Source organism: Macaca nemestrina, chromosome 2, assembly GCF_043159975.1.
Source record: "Macaca nemestrina isolate mMacNem1 chromosome 2, mMacNem.hap1, whole genome shotgun sequence".
In the NCBI taxonomy this organism is placed as follows: domain Eukaryota; kingdom Metazoa; phylum Chordata; class Mammalia; order Primates; family Cercopithecidae; genus Macaca; species Macaca nemestrina.
The window spans coordinates 39,183,467-39,205,552 of record NC_092126.1 but is presented as its reverse complement, the minus strand read 5'-3'; the positions used below and the strand labels follow the sequence as shown (position 1 = coordinate 39,205,552).

General features: G+C 39.4%; 2 protein-coding genes across 4 annotated transcripts in view; both read left to right on the top strand.

The window, feature by feature from the left end:
* LOC105469915 (STAG1 cohesin complex component) overlaps nt 1–22,086 on the top strand; it is a 404,557-nt gene that overhangs the window by 113,120 nt on the left and 269,351 nt on the right. For all 3 annotated transcript variants that reach the window (XM_011721505.2, XM_071090955.1, XM_071090954.1), the window contains 2 exons: nt 9,048–9,160; nt 16,994–17,096. In XM_011721505.2, coding sequence (XP_011719807.1) covers nt 9,132–9,160; nt 16,994–17,096 — 132 coding nt within the window. In that variant the 5' untranslated portion in view covers nt 9,048–9,131. The remainder of the gene's footprint in view (nt 1–9,047; nt 9,161–16,993; nt 17,097–22,086) is intronic.
* LOC105469913 (small ribosomal subunit protein uS8-like) lies at nt 9,777–10,278 on the top strand. The gene has a single exon (XM_071090958.1). It carries the CDS (start codon nt 9,825–9,827, stop codon nt 10,215–10,217), a length of 393 nt encoding a protein of 130 aa, XP_070947059.1. The 5' UTR covers nt 9,777–9,824; the 3' UTR covers nt 10,218–10,278.

Below are 22,086 nucleotides of genomic sequence, written 5' to 3'. Positions count from 1 at the left end.
TTTCATCTTGGTGGTCAAACCAGTAACCTGACAGATTTACCTAAAGAATTGGCACCAAAAAGGGAGGAAAAACCCTCTGTGGGTATTTGAAGATAGGTTCTTTTTTTTTTTTTTTTTTTTTTTTTTTTTTTGAGATGGAGTCTCGCTCAGGCTGGAGTGCAGTGGCGCGATCTCGGCTCACTGCAAGCTCCGCCTCCCGGGTTCACGCCATTCTCCTGCCTCAGCCTCCCTAGTAGCTGGGACTACAGGCGCCTGCCACCTCGCCCGGCTAGTTTTTTGTATTTTTTAGTAGAGACGGGGTTTCACCGTGTTAGCCAGGATGGTCTCGATCTCCTGACCTCGTGATCCGCCCGTCTCGGCCTCCCAAAGTGCTGGGATTACAGGCTTGAGCCACCGCGCCTGGCCGATAGGTTCTTTATTGAAATATTTTTGCAATAAATAGTCTGACCGTTTGCAGCTCGGCCTTAGTCTTCTGGTTGCACAGAGCTCAAAGATAAATTAGAGGTGCAAGCCTATGCTTCTCTCAGGTCTCCTCTGACCATGGCCCTGGGCATGTGTGTAGCACCTTGAATGCCCTCGAATATATGGGAGTCTTTCAAAGCCCTTAGTCCCTAACATATCTTCCTTCTTAGACTCTTTATTCTGAGGCTTTACACATTGCTGCTTGTCTTGTATGCTGTCTCTTACCTCAGAGAGCTTATTTGTAGTATATATATTTAAATCCTCTCAACAGATGCCAGCTGGGAATCTCTTCAAAATGCACAGCTATCATTTTTGAGACGGAGGTTGATATTGCTTCCACAGGTACCAGCAAGCTGCACCAAGAGTTTAATCTGCTGTCCCCATTGACACTGTTGAGTTGGGGAATGGGCGATGATAGGCAAGTAAGCAAAAGACACTATAGTGCCTTCTAACCGAATTTTGCAGCTTCTTTGTTAAGCACTCCTCCTTTTGTAAGTTTTATTAGATTCAGGAATTCTGTAAAAGTTGATTTTGGTCAGTTTTTGTCAATCCAAGTGTTGTTTCATTGGAGAGGCTTATTCTTGAAGTTTCTAATAAACGATTTCCCATGATATCACTCCTTTCATATTCTCAAAAGGTTATCACTTGGTATGTAATTCAGGGTTTACTTTTTTTTTTTATCCTGTCAGGACTTTAAAGCTGTTACTCCATTGTCTTTGAACTTACATAGTTTCCAATAGGAAGTCTGATACTAATCTTTGTCTTTCTGTATCTTTCTGTATCCTATTTCTTTAGCTTCCTTTTGAAGTTTCCTTTTAACTCTGGTTTTTAGCAGTTTGTGTATTTTGTTGTATTCTGCTTGGGAATTCTCTGATCTTACATTTGTTTTGACATCTTATGTGATTTTTTGAACATTCTTCCCCATTATCTTATCAAATATTTGTTCTGCCTTGTACTTTTGTCTTTCTGTCTGTAATTCTAACTATACCTATGTTATTCCATTTGATACTGTATCACGGCCTATTGTGGACTGTTAGGTCCTACTATCCCTGCTTTTAAAAAATATGAGACTTTATGTTTTTTAGAGCCATTGTAGGTTCACAGCAAATTTGAAGGAAGAGTATAGAGTGTGTACTTACATTCTCTGTCCCTACACTTGCTCAGCCTACCATACTGTCAACATCCTGCATTAGAGTAGAACATTTTTTAACAGCTGATCAACCTGTATGACAAGTCATTATCACCCCAAGATGCTACTTTAAGTTAGGGTTGTGATATCCCCTTTATCTTTTTTTATTGTGTCTATTTGATTCTTCTCTTCTTTATTCGTCTTGCTAGTAGTCTATGAATTTTGTTGATCTTTTCAAAAAACCAGGTCCTGGATTCATTGATTTTTTTGAAGGGTTTTTTGTGTCTCTGTCTCCTTCAGTTCTGCTCTGATGTTAGTTATTTCTTACCTTCTGCTAGCTTTTGAATGTGTTTGCTCTTGCTTCTCTAATTCTTTTAATTGTGATGTTAGGGTGTCAATTTTAGATCTTTCCTGCTTTCTCTTGTGGGCATTTAGTGCTATAAATTTCCCTCTGCACTCTGCTTTAAATGTGTCCCAGAGATTCAGGTATGTTGTATCTTTGTTCTCATTTGTTTCAAAGAACGTCTTTATTTCTGCCTTCATTTTGTTATGTACCCAGTAGTCATTCAGGAGCAGGTTGTTCAGTTTCCATGTAGTTAAGCAGTTTTGAGTGAGTTTCTTAATCCTGAGTTCTAGTTTGATTGCAATGTGGTCTGAGAGACAGTTTGTTATAATTTCTGTTCTTTTACATTTGCTGAGGAGTGCTTTACTTCCAACTATGTGGTCAATTTTGGAATAAGTGCGTGTGGTGCTGAGAAGAATGTATATTGTGTTGATTTGGGGTGGAGAGTTCTGTAGATGTCTATTAGGTCTGCTTGCTGCAGAGCTGAGTTCAATTCCTGGATATCCTTGTTAACTTTCTGTCTCGTTGATCTGTCTGATGTTGACAGTGGGGTGCTAAAGTGTCCCATTATTATTGTATGGGAGTCTTTAAGTCTCTTTGTAAGTCTCTAAGGACTTGCTTTATGAATCTGGGTGCTCCTGTATTAGGTGCATATGTATTTAGGATAGCTAGCTCTTCTTGTTGAATTGATCCCTTGACCATTATGTAATGGCCTTCTTTGTCTCTTGATCTTTGTTGGTGTAAAGTCTATTTTATCAGAGACTAGGATTGCAACCCCTGCCTTTTTTTTGTTTTCCATTTGCTTGGCAGATCTTCCTCTATCCCTTTATTTTGAGCCCATGTGTGTGTCTGCATGTGAGATGGGTCTCCTGAATACAGCAAACTGATGGGTCTTGACCCTTTATTCAGTTTGCCAGTCTCCGTCTTTTAATTGGAGCATCTTGCCCATTTACATTTAAGGTTAATATTGTTATGTGTGAATTTGATCCTGTCATTATGATGTTAGCTGGTTATTTTGCTCGTTAGTTGATGCAGTTTCTTCCTAGCATCAGTGGACTTTACATTTTGGCATGTTTTTGCAGTGGCTGGTACCGGTTGTTCCTTTCCATGTTTAGTGCTTCCTTCAGGAGCTCTAATAGGGCAGGCCTGGTGGTGACAGAATCTCTCAGCATTTGTTTGTCTATAAAGGATTTTCTTTCTCCTTCACTTATGAAACTTAGTTTGACTGGATATGAAATTCTGGGTTGAAAATTCTTTTCTTTAAGAATGTTGAATATTGGCCCCCACTCTCTTCTGGCTTGTAGAGTTTCTGCCGAGAGATCTGCTTGTTAGTCTAATGGGTTTCCCTTTGTGGGTAACCTGACCTTTCTCTCTGGCTGCCCTTAACATTTTTTCCTGAATATCAACCTTGGTGAATCTGACAATTATGTGTTTTGGAGTTGCTCTTCTTGAGGAGTATCTTTGTGGCGTTCTCTGTATTTCCTGAATTTGAATGTTGGCCTGCCTTGCTAGGTTGGGGAAGTTCTCCTGGATCATATCCTGCAGAGTGTTTTCCAACTTGGTTCCATTCTCCCCATCACTTTCAGGGACACCAATCAGACTTAGATTTGGTCGTTTCACATAGTCCCATATTTCTTGGAGACTTTGTTCATTTATTTTTACTCTTTCTTCTTTACACTTCTCTTCTCGCTTCATTTATTTGATCTTCAATCATTGATACCCTTTCTTCCAGGTTATTTAATCGGTTACTGAAGCTTGTGCATTTGTCACGTAGTTCTTGTGCCATGGTTTTCAGCTCTATCAGGTCATTTAAGGACTTCTCTACATTGATTATTCTAGTTAGCCATTTGTCAAATCTTTTTTCAAGGTTTTCAGCTTCTTTGCGATGGGTTTGAACTTCCTCCTTTAGCTCGGAGAGGTTTGATCAAGTGAAGCCGCCTTCTCTCAACTTGTCAAAGTCATTCGCCGTCCAGCTTTGTTCCATTGCTGGCGAGGAGCTGCATTCCTGTGGAGGGGGAGAGGCGCTCTGATTTTTAGAATTTTCAGCTTTTCTGCTGTGTTTTTTTCCCCATCTTTGTGGTTTTATCTATCTTTGGTTTTTGATGATGGTGACGTACAGATGGGGTTTTGGTGTGGATGTCCTTTCTGTTTGTTAGTTTTCCTTCTAACAGTCAGGACCCTCTCAGCTGCAGATCTGTTGGAGTTTGCTGGAGATCTGCTCCAGATACTGTTTGGCTGGGTATCAGCAGTGGAGGCTGCAGAAGAGTGAGTATTACTGAACAGCAAATGTTGCTGTCTGATCCTTCCTCTGGAAGCTTTTTCTCAGAGGGGTTCCTGGCTGTGTGAGGTGTCACTCTGCCCTTACTAGGGGGTGCCTCCTGGTTAGGCTACTCAGGGGTCAGGGACCCACTTGAGGAAGGCAGTCTGTCGGTTCTGAAATCTCAAACTTGGTACTGGGAGAACCACTACTCTCTTCAAAGCTGTCAGACAGGGACATTTACATCTGCAGAGGTTTCTGCTGCCTTTTGTTTGGCTCTGCCCTGTCCCCAGAGGTGGAGTCTACAGAGTCAGGCAGGCCTCCTTGAGCTGTGGTGGGCTCCACCCAGGTCAAGCTTCCTGGCCACTTTGTTTACCTAGTCAAGCCTCAGCAATGGCGGACGCCCTTCTGCCAGCCTTGCTGCCACCTTGCAGTTAGATCTCAGTCTGCTGTGCTAGCAATGAGGGAGGCCCCATGGTCGTGGGACCCTCCGAGCCAGGTACGGGATATAATCTCCTGGTGTGTTGTTTGCTAAGACCCTTGAAAAGCGCACTATTAGGGTGGGAGTGACCCGATTTTCCAGGTGCTGTGAGTCACGATTTCCCTTGGCTAGGAAAGGTAATTCCCTTACCCCTTGCACTTCCCTGGTGAGGCGATTCCTCGCCCTGCTTCGGCAGTCGCTCGGTGGGCTGCACTTACTGTCCTGCACCCACTGCCCAACACGCCCCTGTGAGATGAACCTGGTACGTCAGTTGGAAATGCAGAAATCACCCGTCTTCTGTGTCACTCACACTGGGAGCTGTAGCCTGGAGCTGTTTCTATTCGGCCATCTTGGAACCGCCTAAAACTATCATCAGAGAATATTATAAACACCTCTACACAAATAAACTAGAAAACCTAGAAGAAATGGATAAATTCATGGACACATACACTCTCCCAAGACTCAACCAGGAAGACTAAACCAGTTGAATCCCTGAATAGACCAGTAACAAGTTCTGAAATCGAGGCAGTAATTAATAGCCTACAAACCAAAAATAGTCCAGGACCAGACAGTTTCATAGCTGAATTCTACCAGAGGTACAAAGAGGAGCTGGTACTATTTCTTCTGAAACTATTCCAATCAATAGAAAAAGAGGGAATCCTCCCTAACTTGTTTTATGAGGCCAACATCATCCTGATACCAAAGCCTGGCAGAGACACAAGAAAAAAAGAGAATTTTTGACCAATATCCCTGATGAACATCGATGGAATAATCAGTAAAATACTGGCAAGCCGAATCCAGCAGCACGTCAAAAAGCTTATCCACCATGATCAAGTGGTGAAACTAGCAGGGCTGGTTCAACGTACTCAGATCAAGAAATGTAATCCAGCATATATACAGAACCAAAGACAAAAACCACATGATTATCTCAATAGATGCAGAGAAGGCCTTTGACAAAATTCAACAGCCCTTCATGCTAAAAACTCTCAATAAATTCGGTATTGATGGAACGTATCTCAAAATAATAAGAGCTATGTATGACACACCCACAGCCAGTATCATACTGAATGGGTAAAAACTGGAAACATTCCCTTTGAAAACTGGCACAAGACAGGGATGCCCTCTCTCACCACTGCTATTCAACATAGTGTTGGAATTTCTGGCCAGGGCAATCAGGCGGGAGAAAGAAATAAAGGGTATTTAATTAGGAAAAGAGGAAGTCGAATTGTCCCTGTTTGCAGATGACATGATTGTCTGTTTAGAAAACCCCATCATCTCATCCCAAAATCTCCTTAAGTTGATAAGCAACTTCAGCAAAATCTCAGGATACAAAATCAATGTGCAGAAATCACAAGCTTTCTTATACACCAGCAACAGACAAACAGAGAGCCAAATCATGAATGAACTCCCATTCACAATTGCTTCAAAGAGAATAAAATACCTAGAATCCAACTTACAAAGGAAGTGAAGGACCTCTTCAAGGAGAACTACAAACCACTGCTTAATGAAATAAAAGAGGACACAAATAAATGGAAGAACATTCCATGCTCATGGATGGGAAGAATCAGAATTGTGAAAATGGCCATAGTGCCCAAAGTAATTTGTAGATTCAGTGCCATTCCCATGAAGCTACCAATGACTTTCTTCACAGAATTGGAAAAAAACTACTTTAAAGTTCATATGGAACCAACAAGGAGCCCTCATTGCCATAACAATCTTAAGGCAAAAGAAAAACCTAGAGGCTTCATGCTACCTGACTTCAAACTATACTATATGGCTACAGTAACCAAAACAGCATGGTACTGCTACCAAAATGGAGATATAGACCTATGGAACAAAAGAGAGCCCTCAGAAATAATACCACACATCTGCAACCATCTGATCTTTGAGAAACCTGACAAAAACAAGACATGGGGAAAGGATTCCCTATTTAATAAATGGTGCTGGGAAAACTGGCTAGCCATAAATAGAAAGCTGAAACTGGATCTCTTCCTTACACCTTGCATGAAAATTAATTCAGAATGGATTAGAGACTTAAATGTTAGACCTGAAACCATAAAAATCCTAGAAGAAAACCTAGGCAATATCATTCAGGACATAGGCATGGGCAAGGACTTCATGACTAAACCACCAAAAGCAATGGCAACAAAAGCCAGAATTGACAAATGGGATCTAATTAAACTGAAGACCTTCTGCACAGTAAAAGAATCTACCATCAGAGTGAACAGGCAACCTACAGAATGGGAGAAAATTTTTGCAATGTACTTATCTGACAAAGCGCTAATATCCAGAATCTGCAGAGAACTCAAACAAATTTACAAGAAAAAAACAACCCCATCACAAAGTGGGCGAAGGATATGAACGGACCCTTCTCAAAACAAGACATTTATGCAGCCAACAGACACATGAAAAAATGCTCATCATCACTCGCCAACAGAGAAATGCAAATCAAAACCACAATGAGATACCATCTCACACCAGTTAGAATGGCGATCATTCAAAAGTCAGGAAACAACAGGTGCTGGAGAGGATGTGGAGAAATAGGAACACTTTTACACTGTTGGTGGGACTGTAAACTAGTTCAACCATTGTGGAAGACATTGTGGCGATTCCTCAAGGATCTAGAACTAGAAATATCATTTGTCCCAGTCATCCCATTACTGGGTATGTACCCACAGGATTATAAATCACGCTGCTATAATGATACATGCACATGTATGTTTATTGTGGCAATGTTCACAAATAGCAAAGACTTGGAAACAACCGAAATGTCCCTCAATGACAGACTGAACTAAGAAAAAGTGGCACATATACACCATGGAATACTATGCAGCCATAAAAAAGGATAAGTTCATGTCCTTTGTGGGGACATGGATGCAGCTGGAAATCATCATTCTCAGCAAACTATCACAACAGAAAACCAAACACCGCATGTTCTCACTCGTAGGTGGGAATTGAACAATGAGAGCACTTGGACACAGGAAGGGGAACATCACATACCAGTGCCTGCCATGGGGTTGGGGGAAGGGGAGGGATAGCATTAGGAGATATACCTAATGTAAATGATGAGTTAATGGGTGCAGTACACCAACGTGGGACTTGTATACATATGTAACAAACCTGCACGTTGTGCACATGTACCCTAGAACTTAAAGTATAATAAAACTTTAAAAAATAAGAAAAATAAATTAGGGTTGACTGTTGCTGTTAGTGTCTTGCTGATTTTGGACTCTGTTTTTACAAATCTGTAATGACACATCCATCATTATACATGTTTCACTGCCCTAAAAATCTTCTGTGATAGCATGTTTATCCCTTCCACCCACCAATTACTAGGTATTTAGTTACCAGGTATTCTTTTGTTTTTTTGAGAGGGAGTCGGAGTCTTGCTCTATCGCCCAGACTGGAGTGCAGTGGTGTGATCTCGGCTCACTGCAAACTCTGCCTCCCGGGTTCACGCCATTCTCCTGCCTCAGCCTCCTGAGTAGCTGGGACTACAGGCACCCATCACCGCACCTGGCTAATTTTTTTTATTTTTGGTAGAGACGGGGTTTCACCGTTTTAGCCAGGATGATCTCGATCTCCTGACCTTGTGATCCGTCCGCCTTGGCCTCCCAAAGTGCTGTGATTACAGGCGTGAGCCGCCGCGCCCGGTCCACCAATTCGTTTACTGTCTCCATAGTTTTGCCTTTTCCAAAATGTCATATGGTTGGAATCATGCAGTATGTATCCTTTTCAGATTGGCTTCTTTCTTTTTTTTTTTTTTGAGACGGAGTCTCGGTCTGTCGCCCAGGCTGGAGTGCAGTGGCCGGATCTCAGCTCACTGCAAGCTCCGCCTCCCGGGTTCACGCCATTCTCCTGCCTCAGCCTCCCGAGTAGCTGGGACTACAGGCGCCCGCCGCCTCGCCCGGCTAGTTTTTTTTTTTGTATTTTTTAGTAGAGACGGGGTTTCACTGGGTTAGCCAGGATGGTCTCGATCTCCTGACCTCGTGATCCGCCGGTCTCGGCCTCCCAAAGTGCTGGGATTACAGGCTTGAGCCACCGCGCCCGGCCAGATTGGCTTCTTTCTTAATAATATGTATTTAAGATTCCTTCATGCGTTTTTAAGGCTTTCAAGCTAATTTTAATGCCAAATAATATTTCATTGTGAGGATGTGCATAGTTTATTCATTTACTTAGTGAGAATATCATGGTTCTTCCAAGGTTTGGCAGTCATGAATAAAACTGCTATAAACATCTGTGGACATTAGTTTTAAGCTCATTTGGGTAAATGCCAAGTAATGTGATCACTGGTAATGGTGTGGATTGATTGTAGTTTATGAATTCTGTCATCCCCATTTTATTTTAAAGTAATTTCTTTTTTTTTAATTGACAGGATTGCCTTTGAGGTTGTTTTAAAAGTTTTTGAGTTGTACAGCACTTGATTATTTTGCTGCATTGTGAAAGGACCTCTCCAGCAATGATTACTTCAGAATTACCAGTGTTGCAGTAAGTATTGTAATTTTCTTTTTTTTTTATTTTTTAAGGAAAATTTTGGGCCACTTATTTCTTTATGAAAATGCTGTCTTTGATGAGACATTTCAAATATGTTCTTTGATACTGGGACAATATGTTTGCAGTCTGAGTAGTAGTAGGGTGTGTAATTACCATATCCATTCATGGCTTTTGCTATTGAACTGTCAACATGTTTTCTGATAGTCAACAAAAAATGTTAATGTCCTATATCAGGAGTCAGCAGACTGTGGCCCATGGGCCAAATCTGGCATGTTGTCTCTTTTTGCAAAATAAAATTTTGGATGAGAGCCGCACTTATTCCTTTATATACTGTTTATGACTACTTTGTATTACAAGTTGTGACAGTGATAGTATTGTCAGGAAAGCCTAAAATATTTAGTTTTACCATTTACAAAAAATAGTTTGGTGTCCCCTATCTTATACCGTACTCCTTCTCTGTCCCCTCCCTGCTTGCTTCTAGCTCCTTTATTATGATTCTTTCTTTTTCCTTAGATTGAGATTGTTGAGGTGTTCTGGCTACCAGAATAAGTCTAAGGGATATACCAGTTGACATTTTTGATGGCATCCCATTAGATTTGTTGGAGTTATAGGAAAGATTTAGAATTGGCCCTTTCCGCCATCTTTCCGCGCCGCCACAATGGTGCGCATGAATGTCCTGGCTGATGCTCTCAAGAGCATCAACAATGCCGAAAAGAGAGGCAAACGCCAGGTGCTTATTAGGCCGTGCTCCAAAGTCATCGTCCGGTTTCTCACTGTGATGATGAAGCATGGTTACATTGGCGAATTTGAAATCATTGATGATCACAGAGCTGGGAAAATTGTTGTGAACCTTACAGGCAGGCTAAACAAGTGTGGAGTGATCAGCCCCAGATTTGATGTGCGACTCAAAGATCTAGAAAAATGGCAGAATAACCTGCTTCCATCCCGCCAGTTTGGTTTCATTGTACTGACAACCTCAGCTGGCATCATGGACCATGAAGAAGCAAGACGAAAACACACAGGAGGGAAAATCCTGGGATTCTTTTTCTAGGGATGTAATACATACATTTACAAATAAAATGCCTCATGGACAAAAAAAAAAAAAAAAGATTTAGAATTGGAACTTATTTTTATTTTTTATTTTCTTTTGAGATGGAATTTCCCACTGTTGCCCAGGCTGGAGCACAGTGGTACGATCTCGGCTCACTGCTACCTCCGCCTTCCAGGTTCAAGCGATTCTCCTGCCTTATCCTCCTGAGTGGGTGGGATTACAGGCACGTGCCACCATGCCCGGCTAATTTTTGTATTTTTAGTAGAGACGAGGTTTCACTATGTTGGCCAGGCTTGTCTTGAACTCCTGACCTCAGGTGGTCTGCCCGCCTCAGCCTCCCAAGGTGCCGGGATTACATGCGTGAGTCAGTGTGACTGGCCAGATTTAGAATTCGGACTATTTTGGGAAATATGATTGCAGGAATGGGAGATACTATTCCTTTCATAGCTTTTATCATGATGCAAATCGGGAATCTGCATACTTTGATTCTCTATGATAGCAATGGTTTAGATATAATAAAAGTGATGAGCACTTTAAGCAGTTATTTATATATATTATTGCTGCTCAATTCATTTACATACCTTATTTTCAAGACAAAACCTGTGTTTGATCTCTTGGTCTTCTTTTTTCCCTTCCAACGTTCTAAGACAAAAAGCTATCCATATTTCTTTAAACTGCTTGAGAAACCATCAATACTGTCCTCCTGTCCTTTCCCTGACATATGGGAGATAAAATTTATTTCTGCCTACTTATTTCTTTTTTACCCCTGGACCTGAGCTTGATATCATATATATATATGAACATATATTAATATGGTATAAATACCATATTTATGTGATATTTAAGTTTGGAGTTCCCCCTATAGTATTTTCTTTCTTTTCTTTGTACTTACGCACTTCTGCCCTTACGTGGCCAAGCCACTATCTATTTAAGTCTTAGCTCAGGTGTTATGCCTCCAGCAAAGTACTTAATGTAACATTTTATAACCATCTCTTTTTTTTTCTGACCCATCTCCTAAACTGCATTGTGGGCCTTATTTTTGTATGTCCTACTGCTAGGACACTGTTGGGTATTAGTCAGGCCTTTAATAGCTCTTTGATAAAATATGAAATAGAGGTCATATTTAAATTGAAGTTGTATTACATGAGTTTGTATTAACATTATGATATCTAATGTATCATGCTTTGTAAGTGAATTTTTTTCAGAAAAATGTAAATCTGTAATATGTTTGTGGGTACTGGACAGTGGTGATCTGGGAGCTGGGTAAATGAGCTCTGGTTTAGATCTGTCAGCTGAAGACAGTACTCTTGGTTAAACTGAGATGTCTAATTTTGGTTTTTAACATGTAGACGCTATAAAGACCACTCTAGTGCTTATCCTTATTATTTCTTGGCTTACTTAGATATTATAATTGCTGATGGATTTGTGACCTTAGTGCTGTTTACTGTTAAGCATTGTCAAAACATTATCATTTACTACATTTTTATATTCCTGGAAGTATACTAGGTTCTGGGTAGATACAACATGTAGAACAGACTTAGTTCTTTTTGCCATGAAGCTTGTAAAGGTAGATATAAATAAAATAATCACAAATACATAGTTCTGAACTATCATTGGTGCTGTGAAGGAAAAGTAGGTATTATGAGAATTTTAATACATGCCTTTGTTTAGTCTAGTTTTCTGAGGAAGAGACAGTTGAATTGAGGTCTGTAGTGGGGTTTAGGGGAAGAAGAAGGGAGACCAGATGAGATTATGTCATGCAAGGACCCTGAGATATGTTTGAAGGCCTGAAATAAAGCCTCCCCCAACTGTCCCCGGCTTTTTTTTTCCTCCAGCACTGGGGATGGAGAGTGACATGAGATAAACTGTGAGTAGGGAGGAACAATATCATATCGGTACCTGCTAAGTCATGTTCAGAATTAGGTTTTTTTCTCTTCACTGTGTGTATTATTCCATGTTCACACTGCTATAAAGAACTACCAGGAACTGGGTAATTTATAAATATAAGAGGTTTAGTTGACTCATGGCATGGCTGGGGGGGCCTCAGAAAACTTAAAATCATGGCGGAAGGTGAAGGGGAAGCAAACACCTTCTTCACAACACGGCAGGGGAGAGAGAAGAGTGGAAGGAAGTGCCACACTTTTAAACCTTCAGATCTCATGAGAACTCACTATCACAAGAGCAGCATAGAGGAAATTGCTCCCGTGATCCAGTCACTTCCTAGCAGGTCCCCCCTCGACAGGTGGGGATTACAATTCGAGATGAGATTTTGGTGAGGACACAGAGCCAAACCATATCAGCATGATAGAGATATAATAAGATACATACTTAGAAAATTACTTAGTGTAGTATAATATTAGATGGGAAAGGCCAACACTAGAAACAAGGGCACCTATCAGGAGAAGGATATTGCAGTATCTAGGGAAAAGATGATAACTTAAACGAGTTACCCTGGAGATAGAGAGAGGTAGACAGAATTTAGAGAGTTCTAGGGAGCAAAATCATTTTTTATATAAGATTTGATGTTATTCTTCCATGCTCTTAATTTATGTCTGGTAGTGTTACAAATGTGAACATTAGCCATTTGCAGGAGTTTTGAAGAGCAGTTAGTCAAAGTTTGAATTTCCATACCCCTTGACCTGTCATTTTCACTGCATATGTCCTAGAGAGAAACTTGATTGTGTAATAAGATTTATTTATGTACAAGAACAGTCATTTCAGCCCTGTTCGTAGTAGCGGAAAACTAGAGACAAACTAAATGCTCAATGATTGGGAAGTAGTTAAATAAGTTCTGTGCATATTATGGAGTGCCATTCAGGAATCTAATGTATTTATATGGAAGATTCACATGTATTTAACACTTAAAAAATGAAATATTGGTATTTATATTTTGAGAGAGAGAGACAGAGACAGAGAGATGCAAAAGCCTAAATATTTATGGCAGTGTCAAACTATTAACAGTGGTATTCTGCAGATGAGATTCAGAGTTAGGATGAGATAAAGTGAAACTTTTCCTTGTATTCTTGTATCTTTTCTATTGCTCGAAATTTTTTTTAAAAAGCCTAGAATTTGTTTTCATATGTCTTAATAATTAAACATACACATACTAACACATAACAGTGCATTAGCTGTTTGTTGGCAATAGTTCTCACTGTTTAAGCTGACTGCAATTGGAAGCATTATTAAACAAATTGTACTTTTCTGACTCTTGGTAGGGGCATCAATACCTATACTGCTGAAGAATAGGTTAGTTTCACTAATGGGTCACTTATTATATTCTAGAATCAACCTGCTCCTGTAGTTGCCTAGAGACTTATAAGCGTCAGAAGCACTTGGAGATTTTGTCCACACAAGATAAATACAAAACATAATATTTGCATTGTATCTTAACATGAAAATAGAAAATTCAGGTTTATCTTGAGATCTAACTGGACTCTGCCAGTTACTAAGTGTGCAACTGTGGACAACTTTATCAGGTTTTCAGATCTTTCATTTCCTCATTCAAAAAATTGGGAAGATAACTTGCTTCTTACAAGGTTTTTGTGCATATGTATTCTAGATAACATATGTAAACTGACACACAGTCTATACTGAACATGGCCTGTTTGGATTGTAGTGAGGAGAAAAAGCAATATGATTTACTGTTCTTTAGTAGAGACAAATAAGATTGACTGGATCCAGGTTGGCAAATACTGCTAGTGGTTCAGATGCACCTTTTAAATAAAATGCTGAAACATAGCCACACCTATTAATTTGCATATTGCCTTTGGCTGCATTTATGGTATGTCACCAGGGTTGGGTAGTAGCTATAGAGAACTTAAGACCTATAAGCCTCAAATATATACAGTATGATTTTGTGGGGTTTTTTTTTTGCGTGTGTGGTTTTTTTTTTGAAATGTAGTCTCGCTATGTTGCTCAGGCTGGAGTGCAGTGGTGTGATCTTGGCTTGGCCAACCTGCGCTTCCTGGGTTCAAGCGATTCTCCTGCCTCAGTGTCCCAAGTAGCTGGGACTACAGTTGCACACCACCATGCCCAGATAATTTCTGTATTTTTGGTAGAGACAGGGTTTCACTATGTTGGCCAGGTAGGTCTCAAACTCCTGACCTTATGATCTGCCCACCTTGGCCTCCCAAAGTGCTGGGATTACAGGCGTGAGCCACCAGGCCCGGCTGTATGGTTCTTTATGAAAAAGCTTGCTGACCCTGGACATCATTTACAATATTATTTATAGTTTTTTGTTGTTGTTCTGTTTGTTTGTTTTTGAGACAGAGTTCTACTCTGTTGCCCAGGCTGGAGTGCAGTGGTGCTATCTCTGCTCACTGCATCCTCCACCTCCCAGGTTCAAGCGATTCTCATGCCTCAGCCTCCATAAGTGTTGGGATTACAGGCGTGAACCACTGTGTCCGGTCTTATTTACAGTTTTAAATACCAGATTAACTTTAAAGATTTGTAAGTGGTGGAGTAACTTTGAAGATTTACAAGTGGGTAAGTAATGTGATGTGAGAGTGTTACTGGCAGTGGTGTGTAGAATGGCTTGAATAAGCAGAAATAGGGAGATAAATTGAGATCGTATCATGGGGAGTGTGATTGTGGTAGTAATGCTGGAAGGAGTGAGAAACAAATTATATTGTGCTGAGAAGGATGACTGAGGTAGGATTATATTAGCAGGAGGCACAAGAAGACTGATATCATTCTATCAGTTCGAATTTATGGACAGGATAATGGTGACAATAAATGTGTATAGTAACTTAAATCTTATGCATAACTTAAATCAGTTAATTAATTGTATCTCTCTGAGTAGAAAGCCAGAAGTAAGTCAGGATTGGACTTAATTTTAGATGTGGCATTTGGTGAATTTGAGGTGGCATTCAAGTAAGCATGTCACGTGTGCAAGATAAAAATCTTGAGTCAGAGATCTGGAATGTGGTCGGGTGTACTGATAGGTATTGAAGTCATTTGCATAGAAGGTACATGTTAACTGGATGAAATCTCCAAGGGAGTGTAATATAAATGGAGAAGGGCAGACCTAACTGTTGAGCTTTAAGGAAGAGGGAATGAGCCTAAAAGAGCATTTGGTGAAGGAGATTGAGAAATAGTAGATTGTGAGTTGGACTTACCATTTGCTATATACTTTTCCTACTCTTTACAATTTTATGTAGTAAGGTAGAATTTAGTGAAGAGATTCTTGTTCGTGCTGTCTAAACCTTTTCAATGCTGTGTTGAAGTCAGCTTGTATTGGCCTGTGAGAGTCAAATATTAAATTTTCAGGAATTTTGCAAGCTAGCTAAACACAACATATCTGTTTTTAAAAGTTAACTTATATAAGCTTAAATTAAATGTCATATGAAAAATAAAAATAGTAAATATTCAAAACTGATCACTTCCTAATTATTTCATGTTATTATTTATGCTCTTGAAGTTGTTATTTAAACCTGTTGTGTCTTTGTGGTAGAACTATGTTTTAAAGCTGTACTACTGTTTATCACTTCCCAGCTCACTTTGGTTATACCACTTTGGGCATTTGAAATTGGCTATGGTAAGAATATATACACCATGAAAATCAGCAAATGATAAAAATCAACGCTTAATTTATTGTTTTGTTGATTATGGACTTAAGAAAGTGATAGAGAAATTGTTAACAATGCAGATTCAACTTAAAGGTGTATCGGATGGTCTATACCCATTACAATACCAATAACAAAAAATTGAGGAAGCATTTTTCCTCAGCCGTTATCTGAGTCAGCAGAGAAGTTGCTCACACCATTGACTGAGTGAAGTTTCAACAAATGTCTTTATCATTTTACTTGCATCCTACTCATTAAAGTGAGCAAAAATAGAAACCACCTTTCATGTTAAAATTCCTATTCATTCATCAGTTGCACCTGTAGGTTAGATTCCAATATAAGAGTTGGGCAAAAATTATCCTTAAAATTATTTTGTGAGAATCAGTTGGTTACGTGGGATTTACAATAAAGAATTTACAATAAAGTATTTTGTGTTTTATTATTGTTTGTAAATTATGTGCTAAGCATCCTTTATGTCTTTTTTGTTTTGTTTGGTTTGGTTTTTATTCAGAGTATCGCCCTGTCACCCAGGCTGGAGTGCAGTGGCATAATCTCAGCTCACTGCAACCTCTGTGGGTTCAAGTGATTCCCTTGCCTCAGCCTCCTGAGTAGATGGGATTACAGGCACGTGTCACCACGCCTGGCTAATTTTTGTATTTTTAGTACTAATGTGGTTTTACTCTGTTGGCCAGGCTGGTCCCAAATTCCTGATCTCAGGTGATCCATCCGCCTCAGCTTCCCAAAGTGCTGAGATTATAGGCATGAGCCACTGTGCCCGGCCATATGTCTTAATACTTATAACTTAGGTGTTTGTATTTTTTTTTTTTTTTTGAAGAGCCAGTTAACTGGCACAACACTGATCTTCATGACTTTATAAGATAAATAAAAATCTTCCTAAGCCTTCATATTTTTATACTGAAGAATTAGTCTTTTGCAATTATATTTTGCATTTATTTTTGTATAGCAGCTATCATTTCCACAGTTATTTCTTCCTCTTCATTTCCCTCTTTAGTTGGGGGATTCATTTCACTTACTGTCATGTGAAATTAGGAAGAGAGGGTAACATTTTTAGTTTGCTAAAGAGTTTTTTTGAAAGTAGAAGTATAAACCACTTCTAATCAGCCATACAGCAGGAGGTAAGGAAAGTAGTGAAACAGAAATGCATTATACTTACTAATTTGTTCACTAAAATAATATAATAACATTTTCTAGGGATTCAACTAATGAAACTACTGCCCATTCCGATGCTGGCAGCGAACTTGAAGAAACAGAGGTCAAAGGAAAAAGAAAAAGGGGTCGTCCTGGCCGGCCTCCAGTATGTATTATGCTTGTCTTCTTTATTCCTTTAATAGTGACCATGTTAATGAGTTTATATGAGTTGTTAATTCTAGTGCTAGTACGGCTAATACTTAAAAACAAATTCAGTAACACAATAGATTGGAAACTTTGTTTCACATAAATTGTCTTGGCAGTGATCAGGAAAAGGAAACGATTGTCCTATGATTTTGTTGCCCTCCTTCTCTTTGTAAATAAATGGTAGTCCATGTGAAGGCATAGAAGAAGGTCACTAACAATGAATGAGGTTTAGTTAGTTAAGACTTCCTGCTTTTCAGATGCAACTCTGATTCCTTATGAGCTCCCAAGTACTATTTTGGAGTTTGGGGCCAGTCTCAGATTATATTCTCATTGATAACCTGATTGGGAAGTTTAGAAGAGCTCTAGATAATCCTACTTTGAGAGATAGCTTAATGTATTGTAAGAGCATCAGTCATAATTTAAGCGTGCATAAACCCTCTAGAAGATACTCTTATCTACTTGTCAAGGGGTTAAGGGTTATACTGTTCTACGTTTTCTTTTTGATGTGATTTGCTATTAGTAGTCTTTTTTTTTCTATTTTATGAAAGTTCTTCTAATGGAAACTCTTAGCCTCCTTTTAATAGGAGACATCATATAATGAACCTCCCATATAGCCATTACCCAGCTTTAGCAGTTATCAAATCATGGCCAATCTTGTTTCATCTCTTCACCCCTCCTCCTTTTTTTCCATCCTATGTTATTTTTAAGGTCATTCTAGACATCATTCTATCTGTAAATATTTTATTGTGTATTGCTAAAAATAAGGGCCTGTTTCTTTTTTTTTCTCCCCCCTCTCCGAGATGGAGTCTCACTCTGTTGCCCAGGCTGGAGTGCAATGGCACAATCTTGGCTCACTGCAACCTCTGCCTCCTGGGTTCAGCGATTCTCCCACCTCAGCCTCCTGAGTAGCTGGGATTATAGGCGCCCACCACCACGCCCAGCTAATATTTTCTATTTGTTTTTTAGTAGAGATGGAGTTTCATCATGTTGGCCAGGCTGGTCTCGAACTCCTGACCTCAGGTTATCCACCCGCCTCAGCCTCCCAAAGTGCTGGGATTACAGGTGTGGACCACCGCACCTGGCCCTCTTTTTTTTTTTTTTTTTTTTTTTTTACACTACCACAGTATCATTTTGAAGTCCCAATATAAAATATTTTATTAATATCACCAAATAGCCAGTTTTATAGTTTGTAATCATCTTATGAACATTTAAAATCTAATTTGGTGGTTAGAGTCATGACACAGGAATGATCCACCCCGTGCAATTGGTGGTTATGTTGCTTAACCAGTTATTGTCTATGTCTTTTATAGTGAGTTACACAATAAGATTGATTTTTAGATATAGTTAAGTCATTTTTCCCTCTTGTTTGCCAGAATTTTTAATTAATTACTCCTCCAGGCCAACCTTAAAGTAAAAAAAGAAGAAAGGCTTCTTGTATTTTGCTATACACTTGCTTTTATCCTCTACTTTTATTTAAAGGAAAAAATAATGGGGGAAGACATGCAGTATAGTAACTTTTTGTATTCATTTGTAGAAGTATTTGGTGGTACAGTGTTCCTTACAAACATATTTTGGGAAAAGTGAAAGAATTTTGCACTTGGAAGCTGGCAACTATTCTAGCTCCCATTACTACCATGTGATTCTTCTGAGACTATAGGCAAGTTTCATTGCTATCCTGAAAATCTCAGATTGTAACTGCAAAATTGGGAATAAGACTAGATTTGCTTAAAGGTAGGAGAATGAATTGTCCACATGATTGCTTACCTGAATTTGTTCTCCCCCACTTGAAATTCTTCGCTTACAGGATTCAGATTAAGTGCTGTCTTCTTAAAGAAACTTTTTTATTTTTCCTTAAAAGAATTTACCACCCCATTCAGGAGGCTATTGTATTATTCCTTAGAACTTGTTTAAGTTTTATATGTGTACAGCTGAATCCTTGTAATGTTGTGCCCTTTTTTTTTTTGAGACGGAATCTCACTCTTGTCGCCCAGGCTGTAGTGCAGTGGCGTGATCTCGGCTCACTGCCACCTCCGCCTCCTGGATTCACGGAATTCTCCTGCCTCAGCCTCCTGAGTAGCTGGGATTACAGGCATGCGCCACCATGCCCAGCTAATTTTTTGTATTTTTTAGTAGAGACCGGGTTTCACCAATGTTGTGCTTTTTTGATGAAGTCTGTGTACCCAAATGCTTAATCCTTTTGTGGTAGGAAATACTTGATGTTTACTGAAGTTACTACTACACAATCAAATAAATAGTGCATGTTCATGTCATATTTACAGTATTGAAAAAATATCAACCAGTATAAAAAAGTAGCATTCTAGAAACTTATTTATATTTCAGTCTGTACATTTACACAAATTAGTTTACATGGCTATCTGTACTTCCCCCTAAGTCAATCAGGTCCGCTTCTTGATTGTGCAAACAATGTAACATAATACAACTTCCTGAATTTCTACTTAGAACTTTGTTTTGACTTTTTATGTTATTTAATCCTCACACTAGTATTATGAAATAGGTCTTAGATGCAATTTACAGAGTAGAATACGAAGTTAAAAAGTGGTAATTTGCAATTTAGGAGGCCAAGGCGGGCGGATCACGAGGTCAGAAGATCAAGACCATCCTGGCTAACACGGTGAAACCCCGTCTCTACTCTACTAAAAATACAAAAATTAACCAGCTGTGGTGGCGGACGCCTGTTGTCCCAGCTTCTCGGGAGGCTGAGGCAGGAGAATGGCATGAACCCGGGAGGTTGAGCTTGCAGTGAGCTGAGATTGTGCTGCTGCACTCCCTGGGCGACAGAGTGAGACTCCATCTCAGAAAAAAAAAAAAAAAAAAAAAAAAAAAAAGTGGTAATTTGCCTAAGGTCACACAGCAAGTAAGTGGGAAAGCTAGGATTTGAATTTATATGCTAACTCCCACACTGTTTCTCTTAAGGAAGTCAGAATGCCAACCTGTTCATTAATCTTGAGAGTTTTAATTGTCAGAATGATCAGATTGGAGTCCTGCCTCAGGTAGCTTTTATGAAGAAATATTGGACATTTTCTGTCAACCAGCTACATTTTGAACAATAAGTCAAGTTTTAAATGATAGCATTCTTTGTTTAGCTGTAGTAATACTATTCATCACTTTTTTTTTGCAAGTTTAATCCTTTTAAAAAAGGGCATTTCTTGTATCTTTGGGTTTCATTTAGCCAGTCAAAAACAAATAATACAAGGAGTTTCTATTATAGGCAGTATTGTTTCCCTTATTTTGATTTTATGTTTTACTTTATTTTATTTTATTTTTGAGACAGGATCTCACTCTTGTCACCCAGGCTGGAGTGCAGTGGCACAGCTGTGGCTCACTGCATCCTCAAACTCCTGGGCTCAAACAGTTCTCCCACCTCCTGTTGGGACTACAGGTGCACGCCACCACGCATGGCCGATTTATTTTTGTGTGAAGATGGGGTCTCACTATATTGTCCAGGCTGTTCTCAAATTCCTGGGCTCAACTGATTGTCCCACCTCAGCCTCCCAAAGTTCTGGGATTACAGGCTTGAACCACTACCCCTGGCCTCTCCTTTTTTTTTTTTTTTTTTTTTTTTGAGACAGAGTCTCGCTCTGTCACCTAATCTGGAGTACAGCAGCATGATCGCAGCTCAGTGCAACCTCTGCCTCCCAGGTTCAAGTGATTCTTCCACCTCAGCCTTCCAAGTAGCTGGGATTACAGGTATGCGCCACCACGCCTGGCTAATCTTCATATTTTTAGTAGAGACAGGGTTTCACCATGCTGGCTAGGCTGGTCTTGGACTCCTGACCTGAAGTGATCCATTCGCCCGCCTCAGCCTCACAAAGTATTGGGATTACCGGCGTGAGCCACAGTGCCAGGCCTAAATATAGTGTTTTACATTGCAAATCGCCGCCCCTACCCAATATGACTTAACTGTTTTCCCCTTCCGCTAACGTAACATACATTTTACTTACTTGCTGATTGTCTGTCTTCCCCAACTGGAATGTAAGTTGTGTGAAGGCAGTGTGTCTTCTGCTATTTACTAGTGTCTGACCTGCAGTAAGTGTTCAGTAAATGTTTAATGAATGAATGGTGTTTTAATTTTGTTAAATAAGAACTGCCCCAACCCCTGCCCTTTGGTGTTTAAAAAAATTTTCATTTTGAAATCATTTTCTAACACAGGATTCTAAGAATTCTGTGAAGAATTGTCAGTTGTCCTTCATGCACATTGTCCTAATGTTTTATTTTACTACATTTGCTTTATCATATTCTCCCTCTTTCCTTCTCTCTGTCTTCTCTCTGTATATGTACGCACATATACACGTGTAAATATGGATTTTTTATGGCATATGCAAAGATAAATATTTTGGTATCTACTAGTTTTGAACTGTTTTACAGTAAGTTGCAGACATGATGTTACCTTTTTTTTTAATTAGTGTTTTGTAGAATATCTCTTCGCAGCACTTTATTTCTAATACTTTAGTGTGTATTTCTTTGCAGTCAAGGACATCTTTTCCTACATAACCACAATACAGTTATGAAAATATGAATATAATTATACATCTCATTTAGATTTTGCCAGTTGTCATAATCTAATACCTTAAAGAAAAGAAAAACTATTCTTTTCCTGAATCAGGATCCAGTTCAGGATTTTATGTTTCTTGTAGTTGTCATGTAAATCAGCACCTCTCTAACCTTAACCCCTCTTTAGTCTCTCATGTTTTATTAACGATTTTTTTCTCTTAGTTCTGTTTAAGTGAGAACCAGCACTTCTGTATTCTCAGCATTATATAACTTTCATATTTGCATAGGCTGAGTAGGTGAGGTAAATAATGTTATATATCAAGTTTCAGTGCCGCAAAAGAAATAGCACTCGAATATAAAATTTTCTTTTAATTCTCAGCAAGGCAAGGTACTTCTATAGAAGGGTGCCCCCTTACAGATGGAGCAATGGTGAGTGC